Source organism: Sebastes fasciatus, chromosome 12 (genome assembly GCF_043250625.1).
Source record: "Sebastes fasciatus isolate fSebFas1 chromosome 12, fSebFas1.pri, whole genome shotgun sequence".
Taxonomy (NCBI): domain Eukaryota; kingdom Metazoa; phylum Chordata; class Actinopteri; order Perciformes; family Sebastidae; genus Sebastes; species Sebastes fasciatus.
In genome coordinates this window covers 12,619,801-12,640,851 of record NC_133806.1, presented here as the reverse complement: position 1 = coordinate 12,640,851, position 21,051 = coordinate 12,619,801, and the positions used below count along the sequence as shown (strand labels likewise).

Below are 21,051 nucleotides of genomic sequence, written 5' to 3'. Positions count from 1 at the left end.
GTCCACAAATGAGGGGCACAGATGACATAACCACAGGGGGTGAGCTACGATGGGGCAGAAGTGGGCATACACAAAAATAGGAGCGTGATAAGAGAGTAGATTTGGGTTGACACTTATTAGTGCCAAGACTGTGAGAACACAGATGGGGTCAACAGAAAGAGGGAGGAGAGGAAGACGAGGGGGAGGACGAGCACAACGGGGCTGGTGGGACATAAATATGAGCCGTGGTGTGTCCAGGTGTCTTCTGATCATTCACCTGACAACATGAGACTGCTGGCTCTACTGCTGATGATTGGAGCTGCTGGTAAAGAAAGACAGAAATACATACTTACACATATGAGAGCACTTACACAGCCATATATGTGTACTGTAATGTCAGCAATTAAAAAAAATATGATGGAAAGTTGTGGATAAAGATAACTTTAACACAAATGTGTCTCTTTCTGTGTGTGACAGCGGCAGTTCCCCGTGAAGATGGAAGGATCATTGGCGGGCGGGAGTGTAGTCCTCACTCTCGTCCATTCATGGCCTCCCTCAACTATGGTTACCACTTCTGTGGTGGGGTGCTCATCAACAATCAGTGGGTGCTCTCCGTCGCTCACTGTTGGTACAAGTAAGTATGCATTAATGGAGGAAAGATTACATTCAAATATGATATGTGTTATTCTCTCGTAGTTTTTTTTTTGCCACGTGTCTTGCTTGATTTTTTTTTTGCATTTTTTTCCCTTTGAGATAAAAATAAATACTAGGACTGTCAAGTGATTTAAAATATTTAATCGCTTGATTGTCCATAGTTAATTGCAAATGAATCGCTCATTTTTTATCTGTTCAAAAGGTACCTTAAAGGGAGATTGTCAAGTATTTAATACTCTTATCAACATGGGAGTGGGCAAATATGCTTGCTTTATGCAAATGTATGCATATATTTATTATTGGAAATCAATTAACAACACAGAACAATGACAAATATTGTCCAGAAACCCTCACAGGTACTGCATTTAGCATAAAATATATGCTCAAATCATAACATGGTAAACTGAAGCCCAACAGACAACAACAGCTGTCAGTGTGCTGACTTGACTATGACTTGCCCAAACTGCTTGTGATTATCATAAAGTGATAATCACAAGCACAAGTCTGTAAAGGGGAGACTAGTGGGTACCCATGGAACCCATTTTCATTCACATATCTTTAGGTCAGAGGTCGAGGGACCCCTTTGAAAATGGCCATGCCAGTTTTAATCCTAACCCTTTAAATCTGAGCCCGCTGCAACCTGAAAATTGCAAGTTGCGTTAAAGAAATTAGTGGCGTTATTATTGCATTAAATAATCTGTAGGTGAAGGACTAATGATTTTAAATCTAGAAGCATATGTGGAAGAGTGTAGTTTTCTCAAAATTGAGAAAATGGAGAGAGTGAGACAGAATTACTGAAAGCTTTTTCTGCTTCCACATTTTTCTCATATATTTCCCCTCCTTCTCTCTCAGTCCCTATGCCATGCAGATCATGCTGGGAGAACACGATATGCGAGTGTTCGAGGGTACAGAGCAGCTCATGAAGACCGAAAACATCATCTGGCACCCTAGGTGAGTGAAAATTGAAAAAACCTCTGCAGAATTTCATTCTTATCTGATTCATTCATTCAGTGCAGAGAAACAGATAAAGTCTAAAGGTTATTTTATATTTTTTTCTGTGTGCAGTTATGACTACCAGACTCTGGATTTTGACATCATGCTGATCAAGCTCTTCCACCCAGTGGAGGTGACCGACGCAGTCGCACCAATCCCATTGCCCACAGGGTGCCCAATGGGGGGGCTCCCCTGCTCTGTGTCTGGCTGGGGAAACACTGCCCTCGGTGGCGAGGGTGGGTTGACTATAATGTTTTAAATTATACAGCTCAACAACATTTTTTTCTTTATCTAAGCTTCCACTGGGCGGTGTCAAAGTTGACCATTTTCAAATTACACATATAGAAATAAACACTTAGCAGCTTTAAAGGATAGGTCTAGTCAGAGTCTATATTTTTCTTATTGTCAACAAATCTCATGAAAAGCTCAAAACCAGCAGTGGACTGCTGAAACTGAGGCATCACTGAACCACACTGTTGTAATGGGTCAGTGACTTGTTCCTTTATTACGATGAGCACTGTAGTTTACCCTGTAGCTCACCTCACATACACCGTCCAGCTGCCATACAGTAAATACCCACTACAGAACCAAATGTGTATTCATTTGCAACTGATAATAGTCCCCAACAAATTATTCTTGTTTGAGCTACTTTTGCAAAACACCAACAGTGTCCAGCTGTTTCAGGAAATTCTTTACCCTTTTAAAAAAACTGAATGTATACATTTGTGATCTGTTGTTATCAGTAGGCAACCTCCGGGTCTGAGATGTACCAATGCTGAAGTGCCTTAAACTTGCATTCTTTCTAACAGCCAGCAGGGGGCGACTCCTCTGGTTACAAAAAGAAGTCTGATTATATAGAAGTCTATGAGAAAATGAGCCTACTTCTCACTTGATTTATTACCTCAGTAGACATTGTAAACATGAGTTTATGGTCTCAATCACTAGTTTCAAGTCTTCTTCAATACAGCATGATGTTCATTTAGTAAATTATGGTCCCATTTCGAGTCAAATAGACCATAAAGCAGGATATGCTTTAGGGGGTGGCTACCTTGTGATTGACAGGTTGGGTTAGTACTACTGTATGTAGCTAAACTAGGAAGGTAGGAACAAATGGGCTTGGGACTGAGAGTCACAGACAAGCTGGGGAAGTGGGGAAAGTATTGAGAAATGGACGAATACGTCATTGTCTTTTTTCATGGGATTTGTTGACAGTAACAAAAATATCGAATAAGCCAGTTTCCCTATCAAATTATTTCAGCGATAGGTTTCTATGACTATCTCTGTTCTGTCTGTTACAGCGGTCATGCCCACCCTTCTGCAGTGTTTGGACGTGCCCATAATAGACGACCAGGACTGTAAGAACGCCTATCCTGACATGATCTCACCCAGGATGGTGTGTGCCGGATTCATGGATGGAGGCAGAGACGTATGCAATGTGAGTTTTACAGTAAATGCTGCCAACTCACAGCTCTGTGTGTGTGTGTAAGAATTAATCACATGCTCACATTCACTCCCTCTGTGTTTGTCAGGGCGACTCCGGCAGCCCTCTGGTGTGTGCCGGAGAGCTCCATGGCCTGGTGTCATGGGGTCAGGGATGTGCTCTGCCAAACTACCCCGGAGTCTACGTCAAAGTGTGTGAGTTCCATTGGTGGATTCAAGAAACCCTGGCAGCAAACCCCTGAAGAAATTACCCATTTTTCACTTTATCTCTCTTCACTTCCCCCTCTGGTTCTCCTCAATCCTATTTTCTTTTACAGCCCTGACTTTTATTTTTCTCTTTCTCTGGTGCCTTTGAAGTTTCCTCACTCATAAATCCAGACTCAACACGCATGTGCCCGAATGTGGAAAACAAAATAAAACCACTTGGTGTATATTTATTTTTTATTTTTCTGTTCATGTCCATAATGGGGAAAAAAAATACCAAATCAAACTACTTAGAAGTTCAAGTATGTGTCAGTCACACGTTTATTTGTTTCGTTTTAATACCATATAATACTGTTTGATGGAGTTATATAGAAGCATTTATTTACTCACATAATTTATTCATAATAACAAATTTATGGTATGGGTTAAATGACAAGGTAGCATATTTCTATTGTTTCATATATTCACTCTAGATATGTGATTGCCCACTTTCATTTGTTCATATACCGGTAATTACATTTTCAAATATCAAGCCATTTCATTTATTTCTAATACTTCATGGAGGCTTTAATTATAAAGAGTCAGTACTGAACCTACTGTGGAGATAATGGCAGTGTGATTATTGAACAGTAGGAGGCCTCAGTAAGCAATTTTCCTGTCAGTGCCATCACAACTTCAGCAGTGCAGCTGACACACGGTCATTTACAGTTAAACATGACACCAGAAACTATTTTTACATTCACTGAGGACTGATTTCTGAAATGCAGATTTTTTAGTCGCCAAGTATTTCTCGCTTTAGTAAAAGAGTCTTTATTTTGCGGCGGTTTTCTGTCAGGACGACATTCTTCTCGTCACATCTCCAAGGTCACATTTGTCGTGTCGGAGCCCCGCTGTCCATTCCTCCTCTTTACGTCTTCGTCTCGGTTTGACAGGGCTTGAGGATCCGAGCCATGCTGCTCCACCTACACACAAACACAGAAAGAGGTCATACTAAAATGTAGAGCTGCAACGATTAGTGAATTAGTTGTCAACTTTTAAATTATTCAGTAACTATTTTGATAATCGATTAATCTGTTTGTATCATTTTATTAAGAATAAAAGCTAAAATTCGGATTCTAGCTTCTTAAATGTGAATGTTTTCTGGTTGCTCCTCTGATAGTAAACTGAATATCTTTGAGTTGTGGACAAAACAAGACATTTGAGGACCTCATATTGGGCTTTAGTAAACACTGATCAACAATTTTCGCCATTTTCTGACATTTAATAGACCAAACAACGAATCGACAATCGAAAAAAAAATAATCGACAGATTAATTGACAATGAAAATAATGGTTAGTTGCAGTCCTACTAAAATGTCTGGCTCTGCTACTATGTTTTATTTTAAAATTAGATTTATCTTTTTAGATGAATGAAATAATAGCATGAGACTAATATTAGATTGTGGGTTACTAATGAAGTGTTCAATCATAACTTTTGACTGGAGATGAGAAGATGTGTTCACATAAGGAGGGAGGAAGGTGGTGTCAGCGTGACTTTGAAACATCTGTCCAGGGACTACAGACGAAAAATAGCCTCTTGGCTAACTCTGGTGCATTTACAGCTATGTTTATTAATGTGCACAGCCCCTGTTAAATAAACTAATAAAAAAAATCTGTAGAGTGAGCCAAAAAACTGGGAGTAAAACTAAAGTTTTTTTCATAGCAAACATTTTTACCAGTCAAACAAAGCATTTTTAATCACTGCATTGCAATAATAACAGCTGTAACTGAGCCAGCATTAATGTTTTTAGTTCCACTTCTGCTTTTCTGCAATGACATGTCAAAATGTCTGCTGTGAAAGGGTTCTATGAATAGGATTCATTTCGGTACAATAAAATAACTAGATGCTTCAGGATAGCAAGATTAATTCAGAAAGCATAACATCATGTAAAGTACAGGACAGTCTGGACAGACTTTTTAGAGGGAAGAAAAGATTCATTTGCATAGAAGAGCAGAAAGAGAAACATCAATGAAAAGAAACATGTCGTTCACAGTCTTGGTAATATTATATCAATAACAATTCAACTGGGCTTCTTTTCTTACTAGTGTTCTGGGGAGTTTGACATCTTTTCATTGGTTTCTAAAGGAAGGCTTGAGAGAAACAGTTTGGGAACCACTGGTTTATAATTACATTTTTAGGATAGCGTTACTGTAATCTGCATAGTGTATAATATTCTCCCTCCTATTTAGTTTCAACGCTGTATGTGCACAGTTCAGGACACAATGTTGTAAAATGTCATAACTTACATTCAACGTCCTGAGAGGAAGACGAAAACTTTGCTTCTGTGAGGAATTCAGCTCTGCTTAAAACAGAACAACATGAAATGGAAATATAGGTGAATAACTGAATCAATTTTCCACTATATGTCCGTGGCATGATTTTCTTTACTGATGATTATTAACACTGCAAACATTACATGCAGGCTCAGGTGATAAATAGTGATTTGTTGCAGTGAGTCTTAGCTGTCAATCACCTGGTGGAGATCATAATATCCTAATCAAATTAGGAAATTAAACAAACAAACAAACAAACAAACTAAAATGACCAATAAAGAAACATTCAGAGTCTTAATTACCTCCCTGCCTTACAATCAGCTAGCATAGTAAATATTTTCAATAATTGTAATAATCTTTATATTTGTGTTAAAAAATAATAGGAATCTTGAAGTTAGCAACACAGTGTGTCGTTTTTTTTAGTTTTTTTTTTACAATAAGGTTTTTATTGTATAGACTAATAAATACATGGAGACATATGCATACAGATTAAGTCAACAAAGACATAACAACCACAAAACAAACTGCATAATCAGTGCAATCTGCACGTTGAGTCTTTGCACAGTTGATTTGGGTATTTAAATGAATCTAGAGTGTTGCCAGCATTATGTTGAACACTTGTTAGAGGTTACAGTAACTTGATGGAAACTTCTTCTCTTAGTTCCCTTATAGAAAATTGGAACAGATTTTACCAGCAGACTATAAATAAAGCTATGATGTCAAGATCTTTATCTCAGTAGAAGAAGAAGTAACTGTGAAGTTCTAGCAGCATGCTTAAAATTAGCCTCCTGAAGGTTTCTAGTATGCATGTAGACAACAAACACATTTTCTTCCTTTACTGCTCTGCTTTAAACCAGCTCACCTATTCATGTTTGTCTCTTTTTTGTGTCTCCTACGTGTTTCAGCGCCACTGTGACCCTGCTGAAGAGAGGAAACATATCACAAAGATTATTCAGCCATCAGCTACTACGAGGGATGTAGGTAAGTGCAATACTTGCGATTAAAAAAATACTTAAGTACAAGTAAAATGACTCAAAAAAGTGTAAGTGCACAAAAATACGACTAGGTTACAGTAACGAGAGTAAATGTAGTTCATCACTTTCATTACTGCACATATTCGCACTACAGTTGGTGAGTCTTTGCAATACTGTGCATGAATTAACATTCCTCAGAGTTTGTCTGCGAGGAAGGGAGACATTTAGCACATCACATCATCAAACTGCCAAGAAGTAATACAGCAACAATATGCAAATAGCTCGAGTGTATGTGGGAACTTACTGAACGGGAGTGGGAGTGTTTGTCCAGAGTCTTGCTTTCGGAGGTCTGGGACAGGTTGGAGGGAGATGGACAGCGTGGGGTGGTGCTGTGTTTAGGGGGCACAGGTGGAGCGCTGAGGTGGTGAGACCTGGGAACCTGGTAATCCAAACTTGAGAACTGTTGAGAGAAAAATTTATTCAGTCAGTGGGGAATTAATAAAATGTAATTTCTTCATTGAAGAGCATTACCTTAAGGTGACAAGAAACATGCACGTTGTAAACAGATACAATACAGGGTGACTGCGTCCACTTCTTATATACAGTCTATGGTTTGTACCAAATTTCATGGCAATCCATCCAGTAGTTTTTTTCACTCAAAACCACAAATATCAACCTCATGGTGGCGCTACAGGAAAAGTCAAGGGATCAACAAATTCTGTAGGGTTCATCCTCTGAGGACCGCGAATGTCTCCACCAAATTTAATGGCAATCCATGCAATAGGTGTTGAACTATTTCAGTCTGGACCAAAGTGGTGGACAGGCTGACATTGCCATCCGCTAGCGTGTCTGAAATTAAACAAACCACATATCATATGTCATATATAAAAACGTATTCACACACCTTCCTCAGGGCGGCCAATTCCTTAACCATCAGTTCAATGTCCTCGTGGTCCTCCTCCTCCTCTTCGTCATCCTCAACGTCCTCCTCCCACTGACCGCTGCCCGGCTGGAAGGGCTCGACGTGGATGGACTCTGTTCCTCTGATGTCGCAGCGACAGTAGGGGCAGGTGTGGCCAGCCGACTTCTGCTAGATAGTTATCAACGGCAGGTCATGGTAGGGCAGAGTAATGGAAACACTATATGAATGTAGAGACCCAATGTCACACGTTGTCTTGAGAACAGCTTTGCGTCTTTTGAAGTGTATGTAGTGGAATATGTTGGACTTCAAAGTATAAAGGCAACAGCTTTTCGAAAGATGAAGGAGGTGGAAATATATCATCTTCATCAGGTTTAAACCAGATGAAGATGAATTTGTTGGGTTTATGACGTTCATGCATTTTTTGTTGATTCCTGTGACCCTCGATTCTCTTTGCAGATACAGCCTGTCCATGTAGTTGACAGGATTTTTCAAATTGCTGCTCTTATCTAATTTTGCAGTTTGACTGACATACTGAACTATTATTTGTCCTATTTCAAACTCTTTCACTTTCCCACACTGCTTTGACAATATTATAATCGAACTTTTGTATAATTGTAGTGTTCAGCTACAAATGTGTGCAGACGCCTTTGAAATTATGATTTAGTTACTTCAGAGTTTAAGTGCCTGTGAAGGTCTGTATTGTTTCGTAAACTTACTGTTAAAGAGGAAGTTTGGTTGACCACAATCTAGACTAACTTACAACTTTTCCATTGTGGTCTGATGTCCACAAATCATATCTATTTTCTTTTCCTGTCTGTATGTCTGTCTGTCTCTCTCTCTTCCCTTCACTCTCTGTCACACACACACACTTTTTCTCGAAGTGGATGTGTGACCGATACGGTTTGAGGAGGATGTGAGCCTGTGCTAACACAGGAAGTCATCAGCCCAAATGTCAGGACATGCTGCTCTGCACCTTTGCAAAGACTCAAACACACCCAGAACAGATGGGAGGCTACTGGCTGGCTGGCTGAAAGAAATAGTAGCAGAGCACAAAGCTGTAATTTGCCAACAGCAGCTTTAATTCTGACTGGATGTTGTCAGTGTCACTCTGTGATTAAAAGAGGAAGTAGGAAGTCGGGAAATCCCCATTGCATGATGGCTCAATTTTGATTTACAGACAGACTTTTGGGATTTATGTGCCATTTATCTATATTTATATAGATGTGATCAGGCTCAATATCCCCGTCTACAATTTTACAGTTGTCAGTTTACATACTGCACGGCATCTGTCATTGATAGTAATGGTTCATTTCACAGCCCTTTTCTTTTCGAACGCTTGAACCGAGCGTTGTGTCTGTCTTCCCGGAAAGTTATCGCACTATTTGCTCATGCAAATAATTGGTTTAAGATGCTTTGAGTGTGGAGTACACAGCTGTTTTTGTGGCCTGAGAGAACTGGAGAGTTGACACATTTGTGGAAGTAATGTGACCCAATTTACAAGCACGGGTGTACTGAATATATCTTTAGATATTGACTTGTGTCAACAAGGCTGACTGATGTAATGTGATGTAGGCAATGTAATAGTTCCACATTAATAGGAATATCCAGGTATAGAAACACATGGATGACATGGAAGTTACATTATAGACTTAACTTTAGTAAATTGAGGAAAGTTTTTCAGAGATACAAGAATTTTTCAGCAATTCTACAAGTCTGATGAAACATGTATGTGGAGATACTGAGAAATTTGAGTTTATTGGTTTGAAATATAAACAGACTATTAATAAATCAGTCATGGTATTGATTTGTGAGGGTTATTTTATATAACTAAGCAGTTGAATTTCACTCACGCTTTGTTAAACACGTGCATATTTTTGACATCAACCCCAAACCACATTTAAATAACCAGCACTGTCTGGTTTGGTTGTTGATAAACCAAACCATGGGACCGTTGCTATTCTAGTCGGCCTACAAAAATAAATCTAGTTTAGTCAGCATAGACTGTTTCACTCCACTGAACACACAAAACTGTTACGGTAACAACCTGCCTCGGTTTAACATGTCAGTATTAAAGGTGCGTTAATATAGCATTTCACAACTAATTGCTGTGTAAAGCTATAGAGGAGAAATCTATCCCTGAGCAGAGAATGAAGTCGCTCTCACTCTGTGTATGTTGTAATCCGAGCTTCTCCGTGCTTTGTTGACATCGCCAGGCAGGCCACACATTCTTTTAGTGTGATCGTGCATGTGAGCGTGCCCCACTGGCTGGCTCAAGGCCGCCGCTCTGCACTGCTCTCATACGGCAGTTACAGCTTATAACGCCGTCCGACCGACGGGGGCGTTGCAGAAGTGTAGCACCCACCCTCAGGTTCCCCCTCAGTTAGCTCTGTCAGCAGTGTTGACATTGTTTTCACTGTTAGCACTGTTAGCTGCGAGCCGCTGGCTCAGCCCTTGCCATGTTGAGAACCGTGTGGAGGCAATAGAAATGCCCCAAATCTCGCATTTAGCACCTTTAACTTTGAACAGGAAGATCTTAGCTTCTTAGCTATCTTAGCTCCGTGCTTTGTTGACAAAGCCGGGCCGACCACACGGGCTTTTAGTGCATGTAAGTGCATGTTCGCCATGTTGAGAACCGTGCGGAGGCAATAGAAATGCTCCCAATCTCGAATTTAGCACCTTTAATGGCTGAAGATTAGCGTGTGTTTTGAAATACTGTACACTAGGCTACAATGAGTAAGTGGATGGGGGTTCATACCTGCCAGCCTGTGAGGCAGGGTTGGCACAGGAGATGTCCACAGGGCTGGATACGAGTGTCCTTATCCCTCTCTGCACAGATCTTGCACAGCTGGAAGGTGCTGCCGATGTCACAGTAAAGCTCATACTGCTCCTGTTGGGTGTTACAGTGGCGGCGTTGGCGGGTAGACAAAACAGAAAACCATAAGAGAACATCTCAGGATATGATGTTTTGTAGTGGTGATGCCTCAGGATGCTGTTGGCAGTTTGATAAATTGATAAAGAGGTATGTAGTGCATCCTCTTACTTCTGAAACTTTGACTTTGCCCCTCTGGGCCGGTTCACACAAGCCTGTCAGGTCGGGGTTCACATCACGGCCGTCTGGGTACAGGTAGCTGCAGGCACAGAAACACAGCACTTAGAGAAAAGGCACAAACAAACAAAAAAAATAAAGCAGAGAGCTGTGTGTGTTTGTCCTAACCAGCATTCCTTGAAGCCCTCAATGAGCGCCTGGTAGAGAGGTGTATTCTGGGGGATGGTCTGGACGATGCCACCTTCAGTGGTCACATGACCAATAGCCCATTGGCCCATTCTTGTGCAGCTCAGGCGGAAGATATAGCTAGGAGAGAAAGAGATCCTCGTAAATCACACTTGAACATTATTTTGTTTTTCGGTGTCAATGAGTCTCTGGCACATACAGTTGCTTTGGTCTATATTTAGTTTTTTATTTACTGTATTTGTGCAATTAATTTAAATGAAATGTTCTCATTCTTAACTCAGCTATAATATTGATGCTACAGTATAGGCCTTTCATATCCTCATGGAGCTTTACTTAACATAACAAGAACATTTATTGAATACTAGACGGAAAGCTGGAAAGCTTGAGTTTGATGCGCTATCAAATATACGCCGAAAGAGGAGAAGAAATACATGGTACTTCAAAATAGATTGAAAAGTAATAAATGAAGCCTCTTTCCCCTGACCATTTTTTGGAACTTTTCATAATGAATAGCCAGGTACTTGAAGTTGGAGTGCTGTCGTTCTATGTTGTTTCAAGGACCAATTGCCAGATTTGAACTTGAGTGCTCAACAACCTCCACAGTGCTATTTTGAGATATGTGTGACATGAATCAGCTTCTCTGGGAAGTGCATCAGTCAGAGTTTGTTGCCGTGCTCGTCCTCACCTCCCAGGTCTGTGCAGGTAGTGTTCCAGACGAGCTATAACCTGGTCGTAGGTGAGGAAGGCCATGTAGCCTGGATGAGTCACTGCTAGCTGGTTCCAGTTCCTTATGAGTGACTTCCAGGGCTTAAAGGAGAGGAGAGGATGAGAACATCATTAAAAGAATAAGAACATTTTGGGAAATACGCTTATGCGCTGTCATGCCAAGAGTTGTTCTAGATGAGAAGATGCCTATGTATGTATGTATGTATGTATGTATGTATGTATGTATGTATGTATGTATGTATGTATGTATGTATGTATGTATGTATGTATGTATGTATGTCATTCCGGCGTAACGTGTAAAACAAAAGCGTCAGCGTCTAGTGTGTGTGTCCGTGTGGCCCCGCTATGCGGCCTGTCCCTTTTACAAGTAAGTACTGTAAGAAAGAAAGTATGAATTGGCCTTAACAGACGTTGATTTGGCTCTGTGACTATATCGCTGTCGGCTCAGCAGCTCAGGAACACACTTTATGGCCCCACTGACGTGTGTTGTCAACATAACAACTAACAACAATCGCCATTTTCATTTGCACTAGTCAAATTACCACGTCAAACAGTTTAATGTCGGTTCTATTCTAATTCCATTTCTTATTGTCTGTACACTAAATATGAAGCTACAGACAGTTAGCTAAGCTGAGCATAAAGACGGGAAGCAGGGGGAAACAGCGAGCCTTGCTCTGTCCAAAGGTAACAAAATCTGCCTACCAGCGCCTCCTAAACTCACTAATTAACACATTGTATCTTGTTTTTTGAGAATCGTACAAAACCTGAAGTGTGAGAATGACAGGTTGTGGTTTTTTGAGGGATTATGTACTGGACTATTTCTTGGCCGGGCGCAATGACTTCCTGGACTCTTGTCATCGCCGTGAGGTTGCCAGGCAACAAGCAGAGGTTCCAGGAAATCACTGTGCTTAGCCACGAAATAGGCTGCGTCAGAAATTCCATACTAACACGCTATTTAGTACGCTAAAACAGCATGTGAGATTTTTTTAGTGCGTCCGAAACCTTAGTATGAAACCAGTAGTACGTGAATTGCATACTATTTCCGATGCGCTGGACACTACGACAATATCCCACAATGCAATGTGGTAGTGACGACAATGTAACACTTCAATTTAAGTGTAAATCACTTTTTAGGCGTAATATATATTTTAAATTTATTTAGACTTTTGATTCTCACTCAATCGTAGTTGTGGTCACATGAGGTTGGCACGGGTTAACATGGTTACACGTCTCCAACCGGCAAGGAGGCTCTCAGGAAATGACGCTATAAATTACAGCTCAGTGTGTCCGAAAACATACATAAACTGTTTCTTTGCAAAAAAGTATGTTGAACAATAGTACATATATTGGGTATGTAGTGCACACTATGCAATTTCGGACGCAGCCTATTTCTTGGCTAAGCACAGTGACTTCCTGTAGCCTTGTCATCACCGTGAGGTTGCCAGGCAACCAGCGGAGGTTCCAGGAAATCACTGTGCCCAGCCAAGAAATAGTACGGCTCATAACCCCCGTAAACTTGTTGTTTTCACACTTAATTACATTTGTGCTCTCATTAAACAACATCTTGATTAGAGAGCTTTAATGGTGCTGGTAGGGGGATTTGTTTTGTTCCCTATGGACAGATAAAGGCTAGTGAGAGAGGTATCCTTCTTCTTATCTAACTCTTGGCAAGAAAGGCGCTACTTACCAAAAATACCAAAAAACAATTCCTTTAAGTAATCAGTTATTACCTTTGACTGGAATATTCCATCTTACCTGAAATAGTCTTGTGAAGATGTCAAACTCAAACACAGAGATGTGGTCATTACAGGTGAGATCTATAGTTGACTTCAGAGCCATGGACTCCATCCCTTCCTCAAATGCGTGTACACTCCGCAGCTGCTCTTTGAAAGTATTCCACTGCACTATACACCTGTGAGGACACATTTTTGTCATGTAATGCAGATACACAACACGCCCCCCAAAAAAAAGTTCTCTCGTCATGAAAACTCCCCACACTCACTTGTTTCCAAATGAACGCATCCAAAACTCCTCAGCCTCTGTCTTAGTCACCCTGTAGGTGTCACCCTGAAAACCGCCCCCTGGAAACATGGCCCTCAGCTCCCAGAGCATGTGACTGAACAGCAAAGACAGTTTGGTCAAGTTCCTCCTGAGAATGAAAAACACAGTAGACTTTCAGTTGCAGTTGCAGAAATAGAAATGAGTATTCTTTGCTTGGACATTTCAACGTTTTCCGGCCCTGTGGTGTAGAAAAAAATATATTCTCTTATACAAATAGGCCTGTATAAAACCGTCTTGTGAGACAATAACTCATTTGCCTCAAACTGATAACCCTAATCTCACACACCTCCTTATTCTTACAGCTCAAAGTGTCAAAGACATTTGTATCTGCAGAAAAATCTTTAGTCTTTATTATTTTATATCTTGTTTATCTCCAGCATTTAAAAAAATGTTTTACATAATAACATAAAGTATCACAACCTCTGAGTTAAGACTCCAACTTATAATGTAGGTGGTGTGAAGTCATCGGTGTCAAACCAGGAAAGCATGTTCAGTTATGACAACTGTGGTAAACACTAGGAGTTGGTTAAGAATCGATTGTGTAGAAATGAAAAGAAATAAGATCAAAATAAAACATAGCTCTAACTGTTGTACATGTGTTACTCTACTGCTTCTTTTCAGTTCAAACAAGCATTGCTTACTTTCCATAGCTTCACACGCACAAGCAAACACACAACAGGTAGTCCAGCTTACAAACAGGATGCTCTCTGCAGCATGCTTGTCTGTAAATACCACAAAATGTTCCAGTGGCCAGTGTGTCGCTTCAGGCCAGTCTTTATCAGCCTTTACTGTGCTCTCTTTTTAGGCTTTTCTAGGGTCATTTAATAAATTAGATTGTAATATTTTGACAATTAAATTTGCACATTTCTCAGTTCTGAGTTTACCTTTTAAAATACTCTTATACGTCTCTCTGCCAACATGCAGCTTGGTGCAACATGTAATCTCACACTCAAAATGGATTAAAACTACCAAAACGCTACATTTAAAATCAATTTCATCTACTGAAACACCGGCAGAAGACATTCTTTGACAACAATAACACTTCTGTATGATGTAAAACATGAACAGGTAAAAATGTATGATTTTGTTTTTGACGTATCTTTAAAGGTTCTCTATACGATATGGCCATGCGTGCCTTTTAGTGCATGTTAGTGCATGTGAGCGTGCCCCACTGGCTAGCTCATGGCCACCATTCTGCACTGCTCTCATATGGAGGTTACAGCTGATAACACCATCCCGACTGATGGCGTCGTCACAGCACCCACCCTCCGGTTCCCGTCCGGGTTAACACTGTTAGCTCTGTCAGAGTTAGAGCTAGCTGGGAGCTGCTGACTCAGCCTTCGCCATGTTGAGTGCCATGTGGAGGCAATATAGATTTAGCACCTTTTAAAGATCCTTTCCGGACAGGTTTTACACAATACATAAGAAATACTCTGCTGTGAATAATAATTTGTCTGATATGTTTTTTTCACAAAAAAAGTTAAATTAACTAGTTAAATATTCTTCCAGCACATCTACTACTTCTACATCATTGAACAATGAACAATGTGCAAATATTTAAAGATGTTTCCTGCTTCACTGAAGAGTCCCTTCTGCTCTGCAAAGGTCAAACAAAACAAAATACATGTTTGAGTGAAGGAGGATTTTTTTTACATAAACTTTACTGCTCCACTATATGTCAAAAAATACTGCAATATGCTTTAATGTACTGTATATTTTCCCTTATTTAATAAAAATAGACTAATTTAAAAATACACAAACTACAACAATACCAGTATTCTATCACAAATGCAGTTAAAAGAGTACTATTCTATATAGGATATGTACTTACACCTAAATATATAACAATGCTAGTCAGTCAGATCTATTGAATTTGGCAACAAGCACTCTTCTCCATTACGCCTTATCTTCTCTTTTGCTAGACCTTTTTGATGCGTCTCTGGAAAGCTTCTGCAGATCAGTTCAGGCATCCAACATTCATAAGAGAGACATTAACCGTGTGGGTGGTGGTCATAGACTTTCCACCTCAATGAGGAAAAGAAAACCTCTATGGTGTTGAGGATGGGAGAGAAGCGTGGGAGGAAATGTGTAAGCCACATCTCTCGCTCTGGCTCGCCTCGCGTGCATAAAAATATCATGAAAAGAGGAAGATGGAGGGTAAATTTACAGCTATCACACCAGTGCAGATGTTACACGGACGATGTATTTCATTACGGTAATCCGTAGTTTGGTTGGTTGTCATTTACTGTAATTGTGTAATTGGTCATCAGCTTGATCAGTGCGCCTGAAGTAGCTTGATGTGAAATACGTTGATCGTTTCAAATCTTTCTGATCTCACACAGGAGTAGAGAATAACGTTTATAGATCTTGAGGGCCGCCAGGTTTGACCTCTTGCACACTGAAAGAAGTCTTTTATTCGTCATACAACAGTGAAAGTCCTCTTTATATATTTTCAGACGCAGTATGGAGAATATTATACAATAATCAATTTTAGCTTTGACACTTCAAGAACCTAAAGCTATCTCTAAACATTAATGATCATATTTTTATAAATTCAAATATCTACGTCCTAAAATCCACTGAGATCTATTATCAGTGTTTGTTTGCTAAAAAGTTGTAATTACTATAAATTTTAATTGAAATTAACATTCAAAAACCACACCCTGAACACGATGAGTACACTAAGATATTAATGCTGGTCAAATATTTGTCAGTGTCAAAATTAAACCCAAACTGAAGTGCTCTAGGGCATACATAGCCAGTTACATTTTTTTTTATGTGAAATGTATAACTTTGTAAAAAATAAGTTGAATTTTAATCTTTAATGGTAACATAAACTGATCTGTTACTATTATTAATTGACTAATACACGCGTGTTTCTTACGTTATCTCTGTTCCCGGTTCTAGTTGCATGTTTAACGGAGTTTACACATTTGCATGTGTTTCATAAATTCCCGTCAGAAGAGGTCGAAGCCATCAGTGTGTCACAGACAATAGTCTTACAATAACCGCTCAAAACCTCCACTGTCTGTTTCTGTCGGGACCACCGTCAGTCTTATCTCACTTCTGTTTTTAACTTCACATGATAAAAGTTTCACTTACTTCAGGGAGATTTTATCATTTTAACAGTCAATGTTACGTATTATTATATAATAAATATACAGAGTATCTGCAGCTTAGTGGAGTCTGGAATAACAAGCTGTAAAAAAAGAGGACATTGCAGCAGGACGTTCTAAAAAGTACAAAAGATGATATTTTCACAATTTGCAGTGACATCTAAGCCACATTACACATAACGCTCTGTGAATTTTCCACATGGCTGCCCATGCGGACCTGGCTGCGGCGAAAAGGCCACCTGCTACAGTATCTTGTGTGTGCAAGATGACGCAATAAACCTTTAAATATGGCCTTATCTGATTAGACAGATAGATAGATAGACAGACAGATGGACGGACGGACAGACGGAGGGACGGACAGACAGATGGATAGACAGACAGACAGATAGAAAGATAGATAGACAGGTAGACTGACAGATACTGATACAGACCGACAGATGGACAGATGGACAGATGGACAGATGGACGGATAGACAGATAGATAGACAGACAAATAGAATGATAGATGGACGGACAGACGGATGGACTGACAGATAGATGGACAAACAGACAGATAGATAGACGACTGAAAGATAGATAGTCAGAGAGACAGATAGATAGATAGATAGATAGATAGATAGAAAGAAAATAGCATGTCTTCATCCAAGTGAAAGCATAGAAGAGAGAGATCCAGTCCTGATTTAGGCCACATGCAGGTTAGAGGATACAGTAAAAGCAGAGGATATCTGTGTATAAACAAGTTACGGATACAAGTTACAACTGTATGGACATAAATAGAAAAACAAAATATCTGTTCAAGGCCAGACAGTCTCTCTCCCAAGCTGCTCACATACTGCGGTTGCTTTTGCCAAGTTTCCTCCACATTAGCATCACAAAGATGCAGGTTTGGCCCTTTTTCCACCGTTGTCATTAGTAGTCTCAACAGGAGCAGCAGACGCAGCCCAAACCCCAAATAAAAAAGTCACTCTTTTTAAGCTCTTCCAGAATATCCACTTTAGTCAAACAGCAAACTTACTGAACGTGGTTATTTTATTCCTCTGGCACACAGTGAAGTCTATATTTGACTTGTGGGAAACAGGGGAGTTATTTTATTAAACTTCTATAGATGGTGTAACGTAGCTATTTCAGTTCCTTTGATTTAGTGTTCAATGATGTAACTTTCAAGTACTAAGTTAGGACTCTTTCTTTAAGTCTTGTAAATATAGGAGACTATTTTGGGATTCTCGTACTTTTTAAAAGACCACGAGCCCCGGTCCCATGGTACCGGATAAAGATGTGAGGGATGTGTGACCTCTTTGTGACCTTACAGTCCATCTATTTGTCTTACAGAAGATCACATTACAGAGAGGAAAACATCTGGAAAAGATAATGTTTTTTTCGGTTTAATTGGATGAGTTGGGGAGAAAATAGCGACCGCTACACGAAATGGTCGGTTATCTCGGGTGTTACCTGGCCACGCAGATAGTTCGTTTTTATTTGTTCAGGTTGCGAGGTCTCGTACATTTTGTTTGTTTGAATAGAGTCAAATTTGTGGTGCTCACAGATGTAAAAAAAAAAAATCAAAAGCAGCATCTATTCTGTTTCTATTGTAATAACTTATTTCAAGCAATAGTTTCTGAACACTTTTGAATTTACTTCTCTGGAACACAGCACATAGATCTCTATTGTTGTATGTACTGTATATACTGTGATGTTGTGATTTTGTCTGATGTTGTTTGGTTGCACTAGTTGTACCTATGTTCTAATGTCTTGTGTGGACTTCTGTCGCTGCCTCTTGACCAGGTCGTCATTGTAAATGAGAATTGGTTCTCAATTTACTTATCTGGTTAAATGACAGTAAATAAATAAATATATTTCCAGAAAATGTTTCCCTCTTACTCTGGATAATCATTATAATTATAAATAAATAATTGGATAAATAATTATCCAGAGTTACGGGGACACTGTTTCTGGAAAGAAATGTTGCTGTTGAATTTTTACACTTATTATGTTTCAATGCTGTGAGCGCTGGTTTTATTCAAACAGTCCACTGTAGAGCAGTAGGGTGGCGGCGGAAATCAGACACGGATATAACAAAACCTGACCAAAATAAAACAAAAAATGTTTTGAGAAATGAGTGGGAAAATAGGTTTGTTATTTTGTCTTTATAATTTGCGTGAACCAACTCTTAAAAAATAGACACATTTTTGGGTTACACTTAACGATTATTTTCATTATTGATTAATCTGTAGATTATTTATTAGATTAATCAATTAATCATTTAGTCTATGAAGTGTCAGAAAACAGTGAAAAATGCCCATCACAACTTCTGAGAGCCCAAGAAAACGAAGAAATCCAAAAAAACTAAAGATATTCAGTTTACAATGATACAAAACGAAGAAAAACAATAAATTCTCCCATTTAAGAAGCTGAAAGCAGCACCTTTTGGCCTTTTCAGTTATATAAATGACTAAGATGATTAATTATCAAAATATTTGCTGATCAATGTTCTCTCAAGGAACTGATAGGTTAATGTTTTTTTTTAAATTTGTACTCCAAGTAAGAAACATAGGACAGTACATGCACCTTATGAAATTAGTTATTGTGAATTATGTTAAAAAGGACAGTGGATAAAGAACGTAGTCATGAATAAATGAATGAATGAAGCATTTGATTAAAGGAGTTATATAATTATTTTTAAGTATGATATATTGCATTTTAGATAGAAACACTTCATACACTTCGTTCTTGTGTATAGATGTCAGACAGGGTCTCACTTACCTGTAGCTGGATGACTCCTCAAATATCTTCTCCCGTCCCTCTTTAAACAGCAGCAAAGCCCTGTCTGTCTTATCCAGCAGGTTTCTGACATGGACCCTCAGGTACTTGGCCTCGTCTCCACGGGGGGCCTGGCTGCTTGCCGCCCTGGGGCCTCGGTAGGGCTCCCAAACCTGCGTGAGAAGTGTTGTCGTCTCAGATACCAAGTCCGGCAGGTATGGCGGACTGTTCCTCAGGCCCAGCCGGGGGTTAGTGCACAGCTCATGGAGCTTTTCCAGTCTTTTGAGGGCCTTGTCCACCAGTCGCCGGTCTCCACTGGTAGGGGGCTGGGAGCCTGATTTTGGACTCAGGGAGGTTCCTGAACCTGCTGCCGCCATCACTCTGCTGTTGTGAAGTGATGTGAACCAGCCTTAAATGTCAGTCTGTCTCCATGTAAGGGGGCGTGACAATAAATAATAATGGTCGTACTGTTTGTTGTGAGATGTGAAAGCTCTCTTTTGAATATGTGAATGTTTAAGAGCAAAAATAGGAGCAGCTATTCATAGTGGCTCAAGTTTTTGAGTGTTTAAGCTGGCATTTATTGTCCATGTGATGATTTTTGTGAGTTCCCAGATTCATCTGAAAAACACACATCTTAGTCTCCTCAAACAGCATCCACCCTTGATCCATATAATAATAATCCAACAGCATTACATTATCCAGCAGTGGAAAGCACGTTCGATTACGGCATCTCTAAAAATGCACTCGAAGCATAGCATTTCCTCCCAAAACAGCCACTCCGGTCCGTCTGTAGCCTCTCACTCCTCAGTCAGATCTTCAGAAAAATACAAAAAGTACAAAGTCTGTAACACAGAGGCTGTTTTTTTTTTTTTTTAAAGATTTCCACAACACCAACAATACAACACAAAAGGCCATGCACAAGAAAGAGTGAACTGAAAACAAAGAAAGAGACTCAAACCTTGAAACAGTTTCAACTTCTACCACCCAAACTCTCTCCACCCCTACATATTCAGCCATTCTTACCCCCCATCTAGCACACTTACCAATATTCGTCATGCACACATCTCAGCAGCACAGCAGTCCCACATTGTCAGGGTCAACAGAGCAGAGACAACTACTCACAGCACAGCGGAAACATGTTCTCTGTCATTGGCTGAAATGTGGCTGCTTCTTCTTTGTTTCTCTTTCTTGGTGTCACCCTCTCTCTCTCTCTCTTTTCTTGGTGCACCCTTTGATTGGTTTCCTGGTTGCAGTCAGCCAAACAGGTTTGTTTTCTTTGCTCTATTCTCTTGGGCAGGCAAGCAGAGAGAGAGAAAGAGAGAGAGAAAGAGAGAGAGAGAGAGATGGGAGGGGGAAAGACAAGGAGGTGTGAACTCAAAATTAAACATTTACTACGAATGAAAGCAGTGCAGAAGACCTGCGTAACACGACAGGATAGACAGGTAGACTGTTTATTCAAAGGAAAGCTCAAAGTTCAGCAACTCCAACTGTTGGGATCTAAAAAGAATCATAAACTTCACAGTAGGGAACAATGTTTACTGTGTGATTAAATGGATTTGTTTGGCGTTTTTCACCCAAATTCTTACTGCAAAGTCCACCACTTTGCTTCATACTGAAATATTTTAAAATCTGGTGGATGGATTTCCACAAAATGATACATTCACGGTCCCGAGAGGATGA

The 21,051-nt window shown here is 39.8% G+C and overlaps 3 protein-coding genes across 8 annotated transcripts in view; 2 read left to right on the top strand and 1 right to left on the bottom strand.

The window, feature by feature from the left end:
* Positions 1–148: 148 nt before the first annotated feature.
* Positions 149–3,499, top strand: LOC141779887 (trypsin-like). Its single transcript, XM_074654933.1, has 6 exons — positions 149–304; positions 457–613; positions 1,486–1,584; positions 1,699–1,862; positions 2,925–3,061; positions 3,156–3,499. The coding sequence occupies exons 1-6, from the start codon at positions 265–267 to the stop codon at positions 3,306–3,308; spliced, it is 750 nt and encodes a 249-aa protein (XP_074511034.1). The 5' UTR covers positions 149–264; the 3' UTR covers positions 3,309–3,499.
* Positions 3,500–3,573: 74 nt separating this feature from the next.
* cblc (Cbl proto-oncogene C, E3 ubiquitin protein ligase) lies at positions 3,574–20,651 on the bottom strand. Of its 6 annotated transcripts, none has more exons than XM_074654920.1 (13): positions 20,415–20,651; positions 19,375–20,185; positions 13,440–13,586; positions 13,193–13,349; positions 11,397–11,518; positions 10,694–10,831; positions 10,520–10,607; positions 10,235–10,366; positions 7,462–7,647; positions 6,862–7,017; positions 6,446–6,501; positions 5,557–5,612; positions 3,574–4,232 (listed from the first exon to the last, which is right to left on the bottom strand). In XM_074654920.1, the coding sequence occupies exons 2-13, from the start codon at positions 19,746–19,748 to the stop codon at positions 4,102–4,104; spliced, it is 1,743 nt and encodes a 580-aa protein (XP_074511021.1). In that variant the 5' UTR covers positions 19,749–20,185; positions 20,415–20,651; the 3' UTR covers positions 3,574–4,101. The 6 variants fall into 6 exon arrangements, with proteins under 6 accessions (XP_074511021.1, XP_074511023.1, XP_074511020.1 ...); XM_074654922.1 differs by having other exon boundaries at positions 5,557–5,609; XM_074654919.1 differs by having other exon boundaries at positions 6,446–6,504; positions 7,462–7,644.
* Positions 6,491–21,051, top strand: part of bcl3 (BCL3 transcription coactivator) — a 46,560-nt gene continuing 31,999 nt past the window's right edge. Inside the window, exon 1 of the mRNA XM_074654924.1 lies at positions 6,491–6,564. The gene's annotated coding sequence lies outside the window, so the exon portion shown is untranslated. The remainder of the gene's footprint in view (positions 6,565–21,051) is intronic.

Bases quoted from the DNA above. Each gene is read 5' to 3' on its own strand.
- LOC141779887 (XM_074654933.1), top strand. From the start codon at position 265: ATGAGACTGCTGGCTCTACTGCTGATGATTGGAGCTGCTG. The intron at 305-456 runs GTAAAGAAAGAC...TGTGTGTGACAG, and splicing joins GCTGATGATTGGAGCTGCTG to CGGCAGTTCCCCGTGAAGAT. The intron at 1,863-2,924 runs GTGGGTTGACTA...TGTCTGTTACAG, and splicing joins CACTGCCCTCGGTGGCGAGG to CGGTCATGCCCACCCTTCTG.
- cblc (XM_074654917.1), bottom strand. From the start codon at position 19,748: ATGGCGGCAGCAGGTTCAGGAACCTCCCTGAGTCCAAAATCAGGCTCC. The intron at 13,350-13,439 runs GTGAGTGTGGGG...GTGTCCTCACAG, and splicing joins ATGCGTTCATTTGGAAACAA to GTGTATAGTGCAGTGGAATA. The intron at 10,608-10,693 runs GTTAGGACAAAC...CTGTGCCTGCAG, and splicing joins GAGGGCTTCAAGGAATGCTG to CTACCTGTACCCAGACGGCC.